Here is an 11,046-nt window from a genome sequence, read left to right as displayed (position 1 = left end):
TGCTCTGCCCACGATGTATTTTCTCTGACATTATATAACTTTGCACATGTATATACGTCACTAGAAAACTCGGTTGGTACTTGACTACGCTATACCCGCGGTCTCTGACAAATCCTTTCACCAGCACTTGTTATCGGGTTACTTTGCTTGTTCGCTAGTAAGCAAAGCACATGGTGAGAGATTCGCTGCTCTACACTCTGAGTCACCTTGCTGACTACAAAAGGGTCAGTATAGCAAAATTGAGACCTGCTAATTAAGTAGGTGCGACTCTGAGGTCGATGTAGAAAGAAAGAGTGACGATAGGGCAAAGAGTTAGACTCTTCTACTCCCAATGACAGTCCTACTGGGTTTTCCCCGCAGCCAGGCCGGAGAGCTGTTTGAGGGGAGTTACGCTTCGTGCATCGCGGAACTCGAGAGACGTATATCGGGAGTAGGTACGAGTACTGGAGGCAGCTACTGGAAATAATCTCAGTCGTTAGCATTAGGGGCCAGAGAGCGTAGGAGCGAGGAGAGGTGAGAGTCATGCACCACCGTACTGCCCGCTGTCAGATGCCCAGTTAAACAACGTTTCCCGCTCTCAGGGAGTGGGCCTACGCTCTTGCTTGGATCAGTCACGTGTGCGTGTGTGTTAGAGCAGTGGTTCTCAAAGTGTGGTCCGCGGACCACTAGTGGTCCGTGGGCATAAGTCAGGTGGTCCGCGGCTGACAGTCGTCATATGTCAGCAAAGTGATGTTTAAAGTGATGCATTCCTCGCATTAACATTTTAATTACAAAGAACGAGGTATACGTATGTCATCTTATAACTATACTACTTTTACAAAAGGACATTTAGTTTAGAATTAAAATGAAAAAAATGCAGCAATTTAAATTTGAAATTCATAGTACAGACTGATTTTTAGGCCTTGGTGGTCCGCCATATTTTTTACAGTGGCCTTGGTGGTCCGCCATATCTTTTACTTAAGTAAAGTGGTCCGCGGTCCGAAAAACTTTGAGAACCACTGTGTTAGAGTGAGTGAGAGACAGATGTTACTGCTTTGACCTTTCTACACGGCGACTGTTTCATGATAATGACTGTAAGCAGGTGTTAAAGCTAGATATACACAGGATAACATTTTCTGAGCGGAAGAAATAATCTGTCCTCCCCCACACGCTCTCGTCAGGTCGCTCGGTGCAGATGAATGTCAGATGCTGTGTACGCATGGCCTTGCTGCTTTCCAGGTCACACTCTTTCTTGGAAACTTATCTTTCTATTCCGGGAAGACGGGGGCGAAAAACAAACGTTGAAACCTTCTTGAAATATTGTCAATCAAACCATAACAGTTATAAAATCAACCAAATCAACATTTGCAACGGACGTAGCGGCTTCCGTTGAATTAAAAAATCAGTTAGGAATATGTGATGATTGGTTATTACTCATTACGTCATTATCGAATGGTCTTCTGGGATATGTGGTGTTTGTAGTTGCAAGATCTTTTGCTCGTGCTGTTTGCACTTCCAAACCACTAAGTAGTTTTAACTGGACGCAATACACAGGCTTCTCCAGGTGTCACAATATCTGCTGCTAATAAAGGTAAGGTCGATTTAATTTCTTTTATCAGCAATCTGCAAACTTTGCAAGCTGAGTTAAATCCCACGCCATAATCTGATGTGGACAACTAATTTGTTACGAAAGATCACCTACTTTTTAAAAGTAGTTTTTCGAGAGATTATAAAAAGTAAAGAATCCTTTCTGCTCTATACATATTCCGATCAGAAGATCGGTGAAAAAGATTGCTATTTGACAACCCTAGCTCGACATTTAGAAAACCAAAATGGCGAGGGTGGACCTGTTTGTGGGTCACTGTACTTGGAATGTAGCAGATTACAACAGTGTCTGGTTTCATCTGGCGACCATTATACAGGATGTATCATAGTGTTTGCTGGTTTGTTAGAGGAAGAGTTAAATGATTTTATGCATCTTTCTGAAATGTAGACATAGGGTGTGACGAGCAAGATGTGTTGGGAGCACAACAACAAACGCAGTGCATGCAGATACAGTGGAACCTCGGTTAGCGAACGCCTCGGATAGCGAATTTTTCGGTTAACGAACAAAAATTTCGCTAAAAATTTGTCTCGGATAGCGAACAAAATTTCGGATAACGAACAAAAATTTCGTTAAAAGTTGTCTCCGATAGCGAACAAAATTTCGGATAACGAACAGCCACGTGAACCACACGTGACCGACCAGCATGTAATCATTCGCGCTCGAGACAGTTACGATCAGTCGTTCCTTACTGTGCGCATCCTTCTTATTTAGTGATTGTTGTGCTTTATTTTTAATAAGATATATCTCAATATGGCTCCAAAGAAGATTAAGAGCAATTAATAGTATGAGGTAAACAAGACGCGGCCAACAAATGGAATTGAAAAAGGAAATGATTTCAAAGTATGAAGGTGGCATGCGTCTGTCGGATATGTGATGTCGTATTACCGAAGAGTTTTACAAAAAAAGGCAGAAGAAGCAGACACTGGACAAGTTTTTTCTTCAACCTCAAAGCTACAGAAAAGGGAAGTCTTCCCGATTTTATAATGTCACGTGTGCTCATGGAGAGGGGATTCAAAGCAGTAATTCCACCCCTTCCTCCCACACCTGCTCCAACCACGCCGTCCAAACGGCAAGTTTTCTGTTTAAATGCTTTCGTTAATGTTTTTATGTTATTTAACTCCGTTTATATTGCATTATAACTGTTCTCATTAAACAAATACTATATATATATAGCCTGTACTTTCAAATATTAGCGAGTCAACAGGGGCTGGGAACAATTAAATCTATTTCCTTTATTTCTTATGGAAAAAATTGTTTCGGATAACGAACATTTCCGTTAACGAACAGCTTTCCAGAACGGATTAAGTTCGTTAACCGAGGTTCCACTGTACTGTATATACTTCCTTGTTAATAGACTTAGGTAGGCCTGTAGAACAGAGATGTTACAGCTTATATTCTGCTACTGAAACTTCACAATAAGAAGAAAATTAGGATAACAATCAGATATACTGACATATTGGTGCGATGCTGAGCATTGCTGAAAATGAGTAATTGCGGAGTTTCCCCCTGAGTGAAAGGTTTTTGAAACAATGTAAACTTACCTGTGAATTGCATAAAATACAGCAATGGAATTTATGTTCTCTTCGCGTTTGTTTGTTTGGTTGGTTATTTTTTCAGACGACATGGACATTCATGTGTGTAATTGTAAATGTTTGTGCGGGAATGTGATAAGTTTAACTCTTTCTGCAGTGGGGTAGGAATGTGAAGTGCAAAACTTATTAGCTGCGAGTGTCACATTTTTTTTACTGGGGGAGGGGCAATGTAACTGAAATCATTCGAAAGACTTAAGCCTTTGTTAATCGATCAGAGGAGTTGTGCTTTCTGTCAAAATCAGGACACCAAGAGGTAACAGGTTACACTAGTGTTAATCAAGCTTGAATTATTGGTTTCTTGTGATTTTATGCTTGAAATAATAAGTGACCCTCCGTAGACAAAGCAGCACGGTTTGCTGAATGAGATGTGGAGGATTGTTGCACCAACACAGACATGTGTATAAAACTGCTGTGGTATCCGGTGGCAGAGAAGTGCATCAAACAGTAAAGTATTAATAGCTCTGACGGTTCGCCTGTATACAAAATGACAAACATGCCTCCACACGAGAAAAGTTGAAAAGACATTATTACTACTATTTTCTTGTAAAAGTAGTCCTCTGTCCGTAAAATAGTGAGGTGTTCGAACCCTCTCTTACCCAGTAGACAGGCCTTTGTCAAGGCGGTGCTGCTGTCCTTTACCTCGCTGCTACTGGAGGATGTGTGCGGCGTCAGACGGGTGTCGAACCGGTTAACATGTGCGCCTTCGGGTTCGGATGCTGTTTCTCTAAAGCATAGCATTCCCATTCCTCTGATAAACATTTTTCTTAGTTACCTTAGTCTGTCCTTGTGTTTGTAATCTGATCGCATCTTTGGGTAGATTATTTATAAAGTTTCCACTACTCCACAATATATGAATGAATTTATGAACATGAAATACTCCGTCAGTCACATTGTTATGTATTGTCCTGCATCTTGTCTTCCAGGTTTTGGTTACTGCTGACAAAAAGGAAGATCCTGCTGACTGGCAATGAATCCCTATCAAGTCCCAAACGATTCTCATGATGATGAGAGAACGCGGGACAAAGAAAGGAAGACGAAGAAACCCCGAGAGAGGGATAAAGACAACAAAGATAAAAACAGTTACGAGGACTCTGGTGGAACAAACAGAGAAACCTCAAGAGAGATGACGACCAGACAGACGAATGTTCAACCAAACGGCAGATTCCCAGGATTTTCATTTCTCATCTACCTATTCCGACTACTATCAGGATCTGTCACAGCAACACGTTTTATCAAAGAATTTATCGCGGCAATCAACGGAAACCAGGAAAACAGATTAGTAAGGTTTACTAATTATCCATCATTTGATAGAGAAGGACCAAATCAAAATTTAAATTTTTCAATTTATTTCGCACCAATCTGCCCTCAAACTCGAAACGTTCCAGCTACCCTCTCCCTCGGCTACCCGTGTCTTCTGAATCGCATCGGTCTAGTGTTTCCCCAGGTGTTTCGAACCTCCGATAACTGGAAGTTCACGTTTGCAAGGACTGCCATGACAACCAACCTTACATTTTGTCAGCTTTGGATATCTGCACCTGCATCGACTTCCCAGACAAGCTCACCAGACATTGTTGTTCCAGCTTTTGCAGAAAACGAGGACTCAAACATGATGGCGGCAAGGGGACGTAACTTTCCAAGAGTGGTGACAAGGGCTAGAGAAACTATCGCCTTGCTGTATCAACGGTTTAGATTGATTACATTTGACTCATTTTCTGAAGAAACATTACAACAGCTAATTAATACTGTGCAACGCGTCTTGCAATGCGACGGAAACTCTGCAATAAATATCATAGCAGGTGTTGTTCCGGCCTTGGCCTTAAGGGAAAATCAACAAACAACGATGTTTGGAGTGGTGTATGCAAGAGGTAAGTACAATGAGTTACAGGGTCTTCTGTGTTATTCAATCCTATACCTCCCTCATGCACTGCTCTCTTAGCATCCACTCGCCAATCTGACATTGTTTGTGACGAGTTGCTGTCTCCCTGTTGTGTGTATGCTTGAGAGAACATGTGTGGGTGGATATGACAACAGGTCGTTAGATGCCTTTCCTTTGAAAACATGGCTAATGGCAAATTTTATTCGTTTGTTCACCACACGCAGGGATAACTTATGGCACTGTTCCACGCATCCCTGCGGTCAGCTCCCCTTGTGGAGAAAGCAGTTTCCTTGACGATATGGCTGCCACTGAGAATCCCATATTAGGGGAAGGATCCCGGCAAATGGCACACGACGGTCGTCAGTTCGATGATTACATCGCTGATGGTGATCATGACGGTCGTCAGTTCGATGATAACATCGCTGAAGGGGAAGACGAAGTGTATGTCGCTGACCAAATAACACGAAATGAAGAAGGCAACCCCAATGCAGTAAATAAAATACAGGGCGCTTCAAAAGATTTTGACACTTATCTCGAGACAACCGTTTCTCCTCGAAAGTATAACGAAAGTGTTAATTAAATAAGTGTTAATGTGTTTCTTGAAGCGCTCTGTATGTATTGTTAAGTTTAACCCGTTAATTTCAAGCCTCGCGGAGTCTTATGTTAAATTTAATGGCTTTACACCATCCCATGTCTCCAGAAACACTAATTAGAATGTGATCACAACCATGTTTCTAGAAACAGGTTCCAATTCTCGGTGTCATGAACTGTGCAAGTCCTATGTAGATGCCTTGATGGCGATATCACTGTACACATACGAGCATCACTATGGCTTTCTCTACCCGTTCTGTTCATTTCCAAACACCCAGCATCGCGGAAGGTTCCCATCCGGCGAACAGGTCCTTCATATACCCACATCACAAACTATCTCGTAGAAATGTTGCAGATGAAAAAAGTCAAAGAGAACAAAGAATGAATAAATAATAAATTGCCTTCTAAATATAACAGAAAATGGTTCCAAGCACAATGTTCTAAAATAATCAGACATAATAGTCACGTAAAACAGATTTAGAAGCAATAACTGATTTAACATTTAAATAAAAGTTTACAAGAATGAAAGTTGTAATGTTGTTTTCTATTTCTTCAGGATACATTACTAAAATATCCAACCCAGTGCGAAGATACAGTGACACCCACCTGTACAGACGAATATGGTAGGCCAGCGGGTCAAGCTGAGGCACCGAAAGGTGATCTCAGTAACCAAGGAAACACCTGCAAGTTTCCAGTGATGGTAGGAATTTCTACAAACAAAAATGTTATAGTCCTTTACATCCATCTCTAGGCTTGAATGGATATCAGACATATAGTCATGGAGAGCTCCAGGAAAGTGTGCCTCAAGGAATGTATGGACCCCCTCTTTCTGTACTCCTGCAATGGTCTCACTCTCTTTAACCTTACCTACCTTCCGTGTGTCTGTTTCTGTATATATGTGGTTGCTTGCGTGATACAGTGGATTAGGTGTAAAGGTATGGACCCCACTTTTGACACTGGAGACCTTGTATAAGAAACTGTGGAATGAGCATTGACAGTGGCATTTTACTTCATGTAATGATACTTTCATATGTGCATTGGATGCAGTGTAGGAGAATGATAGGAGTGAAATAGAGGTTGTATATATCTGCGTGTTATTTCTTAGTTTTGTATGAGCTTTGTTGCTGTTATTTGTCTTGCTGTAATACACTGTGACAAGAAATTAAAAAAAAATATTATTATGTTTACAAATAGGAAACAGGATGGGAAATAAATGTGGAAGACGTGCAAGATAACGACCCCACTGAAATAAATCAAGTAAGAAGAAAAAAAATATTATAACTTTCTTTATGTCTTATTGTACATAAATACTTAGTAGTACAGCATAGCTAACTGCAAAGCAAAGATTGTGCATTTCATTATTTATACCGCAGGCAACATCCAGGTTTTATTTGTTGCTATTTCCATGCTGAATAATTATGACTTTAATGCAGTGGCTTATTTCATGTGCATTGTTTTCTATCCTCTGTAGGCGTATGTCTGTGCGAGCTCGCGTGCGCGTGTATCTGTACTTCTGCGTGTCTGTTTCCATGTCAACTTTATTTATTAATTTATTTTACAGGAGAAGATTCCTATCCAATGTGAAGAAGATCTCCACTGTAAGTTATTCCTATTTCTCTGACCACCTAACTGCCCTCCCAGCAGGTCCCTCCCTACTTCTGCAGACAGTAGCCTCCTTTCCATTCTAAGAATTAGGACAAAAGCCTTCCGTGAACGCTTTTTCACTCCTTTATCATCAACTTGTTGGAACTCTCACCCGCGAGTGATATGTCGTCAGCAGACACTAGTCATTTAACAGGAATTTGTTCTGAAAACATCTAGTCACGCGCTTTATTCTGGCTTTTGTTATCTATCTCACGGTTCATAATGTTTATCATGTAAATGGATCAGTGCTCAGAGATTGACACTAATGTTTGGTACATTTTTATTATTTACTCAATATTGGTTTAATGTGATTTTTAAAAATAATTTCCTCGATCATGCGTTTTAGAAAAATCCACAGTATTCACGTTTCATGCATGAGACACAAAACTGATCTTTGCTTCTGTCGTGCAGTGACCCGTTATAATGATGTAAGCGGGTGTCTGTCACGTGACTACGGCGCACCCGACTCGTGTAGTCATGGCGGAGCTCGCAGTCGGCCGGCGACGGTAAGAAGTTAAACTCTGTTCTTGTCTTTCACAGTCGTTATGTCTTCCTCTCGATAGTACATGTGATTAAGAGTATGCTTCTCTTCGGTTATACATTATAATAATTATTGTATAAACTCGTGGGCATTGCGAATGCTAGACATCACTATTTTTGTGCCTCTATCAGAAAATATAATTATGATGTCATTATATCTTAAAGCCATTTCTGATACCTTACAGCAAGGGAGGCTACAGATGCGTCAAACTGTACTGTACGCTCAATGCGAGGAAGATTTGTTTCATGGTGAGTCTGTCTCCTTGTATTATTCTTTATGCTTTTCTCCTCTCTCTCTTTCTTTGAACATTTTTTGCATTATTTAGGTACTTTCATTCTTTTGGGCAAGAGTAGTATACCTTTTCCGTTAGCCACGCCGTCCCTTCATACATCCTTTCTTTCCTCTTCTTTTCAGAATACACGTGGAAGCTGGAAGAAGGGGACCGTCTGAGGCGGAGCCTGCTGTGCCCCGAGTGCCACACTTCACCGTGGAGCGTGGTCCTGATCCCGTGTGGGCATCTGCTGTGCTCTTACTGCTACCATGGCCAGGGAATATGCCCCAGATGTTTGAAGAAAGTGATAACATCCAGCCACGTGCTTCTCTCGTGATGGGGAAAAAAACCATCTTTTCTGTCATTTGTCGCTTTTTCGGTTTTATATCATACTCTCGAACATTTTGTTCAATTGTGTGATCACTAACGATTTAATACCAATGTAAAACTAAACTAATAAATATTACCATCATTAATATCAGGGCTTCTGCTTACGCAAAAAATTGCGTACAGTACGCATTAAAAGTTCGGAGGACCCCTTCAATTTTCGTCAATGGGGTCCCAGGGGACCCCTTCAAATCTGGGCGAAGAACAGATACAAAATTTGGTAAGTGTAGTGTCTGACGTCGTAGCCCAATCTATTGTCGTCTGCTACAAGGTGAGAGTCACTTCCCTTGCACTGAGTTTTTTTCTTTACTGGGAAGAGTTCCAAGATGTTGACAGCGAGGTTAGAATCATCGTCTCAGAAACGGAAAGAAAGTGAGCACCCCAAGTACAGTGAGCATAAGCTCATCACAGATGCTTGCACACTCTTCATGGCACAGAAATCTCGCCGTTTCTGACTAGACATTACAGTGCTTTGTGTGCCTGAAAGGCAGTTGAACAAAGTAGTTGATTTGGTGGGTTTTTTTCACATTGTGAAGGGGCCCCTTAGAGTTAGCCTGGGACCCCTTAGAAATCTGAAGGGGTCCCTGGGACCCCAAAGAATTTAGCCTTAGCAGAAGCCCTGAATATTATTAATAATTTTGTGTAGTATATTTAATCAAGTGATTGGATTTAATAAATTGTTTAATATAACTTTAAGGGACGTAGCTCATGTCATTCGGTTTAGATAAAGGCGGTAAACAGACACCAGCCAGGTGGACCTCATCCCTCGGCTGAGATCCGGCAAAACCCATGATGGCAGGAAATCAGGACCAAGAAAGCTGGTGATGCCCCACGACCTCTCTTGCCTCAGCTATTGTCTGCCCCCAAAGTGAATGAATGCGCGCGTTGAGCAACAACATATCTGATCAGATCTTTCGAGAAAGAGTTGATCCCACTGATGGACCTGTTTCTCAAATCTTTCATGCCAAGAAAAATCCAATTTCTCACAGTGGCTGTAAACTACTAACCAAGGGAGACAAACCAGCAACAAGGCACACGATTGCCCTGTTGGTTTTCTCGACAAAAACAAGTGTTCTTTTTCCCTGAAGATCATTTGGGGATCTTTAGCTTAGATAAAGAAAAGGAGAGGTAGAGAGTAGAAAGGAGGATAAAACCATGAGAGAATCGACGAAAATTTCAGCTCTTAATCATCTTACTGATCAAATGCAAACTTTGCATCTTTGAAACTTAATTAAGTTTTAGCAAATTTACTGAGCTACGTCCCTTATTCAAGTAGAGTTAAGAGAGAAAAATGTAGAAAACATGCATTTTGCAACATTTGTAAAACATAAGACCCATGTCGCTTTCAAAAAAAGATTTTTATTGCCATGCTGACCAAAAGGCACTCGGTATTCTAACAATGAGAATAAAAGTCTCCGTACCATTCTGGTATAAACCAGTAAACATTCCAGCCCACATTCCTATTAAGACAAAAGGAAAAAGAGTTCCACACACTCCTTTAACTTTGAATTTGTGCATACCATTCCAAAACGCACCATGAGTCAATCCGTGCTTGTTGTGGCCACCAAACTTTAAAGCAAAGCACTAAAAGGCAGATGCTGACGATTTCCTGCTGCTTATGATGACTTTACTTTTGTTGCTAAACATATCTGCTGACCTTTGACCCATCAATTTAAGAGAATATTACTTCTGTTACACGGAACTGCTGATGTCAAACAAAATGTCCGTGCAAAACTGTTGACAGTTGAGTGGGCTTTTAACGGCATGTTTTCTACGCCATCTTTGTCTTTTAACTCTGGGGGTGTCTTCTGTCTTAAGCTAGACTGGTATTATTGTTTTACTTTTGCATTCAAAGAGTGCAGGCGCTTACTACCACGAGATTCTGTCCGCTGACCAGGGTAGAACGCCTTACACTTCCCGCATTTTGGTTTTGTAAGCGGGAGATAAGTCGTTTTGTACATCTCTGGCTTGGCAAAGGACAGGTAGACAGGGACGAGACTTTAGTCAAGTAATGTGAACACGGACATTAATGTTCAGATATATCAACATGTCCGTTCTGCCCAGCACCCCTCCACCCCGTATCAGAAAAACTCACTGATGTTTTCATGATCAGAAATAGAAGGACAGGGTAAGTCATAGAAGGACAGGGCGAGGAGTGGGATGATTCTTGTCTTGGAAACCTTTTGCGGGTAGTACCTATCAGCCTGTGGATTTCCTTGCTATGGCTAAGCTTCCCAGTCTAGATAAGACAAAGGTCACAAATGGATTTTAAAAATCATTTATTTGATTTGATTTTCATCGTTTTAAATAAAGAAATGATACAAAGAAATTTTATTGTACTCATTTTGTGTGTGTGTGTGTTTGAGAGCGAGAGAGAGAGACAACAGAACGTTCTGGGAGTCAGCATGCAGTGCAAGAAGATAAAGAAGAGGAAAAGAGTGGTTGTATGAATGGTCTGTTGCTGTTTTTACAATGCATGTATTTATTTTTCATCGGAATTTGAGGAAACATATGTACCTCTTTAATATAAAATACCATTTCTTAAAAAATAACAATTTC

The 11,046-nt window shown here is 41.0% G+C and overlaps 1 protein-coding gene across 2 annotated transcripts; it reads left to right on the top strand.

Annotated features, from left to right (window-relative positions):
- Positions 1–1,057: 1,057 nt before the first annotated feature.
- Positions 1,058–8,441, top strand: LOC112565799. 2 transcript variants are annotated; one of them, XM_025241574.1, is made up of 9 exons: positions 1,058–1,073; positions 4,101–5,042; positions 5,278–5,543; positions 6,201–6,344; positions 6,839–6,901; positions 7,206–7,242; positions 7,700–7,794; positions 8,014–8,077; positions 8,244–8,441. In XM_025241574.1, the coding sequence occupies exons 2-9, from the start codon at positions 4,145–4,147 to the stop codon at positions 8,435–8,437; spliced, it is 1,761 nt and encodes a 586-aa protein (XP_025097359.1). In that variant the 5' UTR covers positions 1,058–1,073; positions 4,101–4,144; the 3' UTR covers positions 8,438–8,441. The 2 variants fall into 2 exon arrangements, with proteins under 2 accessions (XP_025097359.1, XP_025097358.1); XM_025241573.1 differs by lacking the exon at positions 1,058–1,073 and adding an exon at positions 1,132–1,570.
- The last annotated feature ends 2,605 nt before the right edge of the window (positions 8,442–11,046 follow it).

This window comes from Pomacea canaliculata, linkage group LG6 (genome assembly GCF_003073045.1).
Source record: "Pomacea canaliculata isolate SZHN2017 linkage group LG6, ASM307304v1, whole genome shotgun sequence".
Taxonomy (NCBI): domain Eukaryota; kingdom Metazoa; phylum Mollusca; class Gastropoda; order Architaenioglossa; family Ampullariidae; genus Pomacea; species Pomacea canaliculata.
This window is presented reverse-complemented; position numbering and strand designations above follow the sequence as displayed.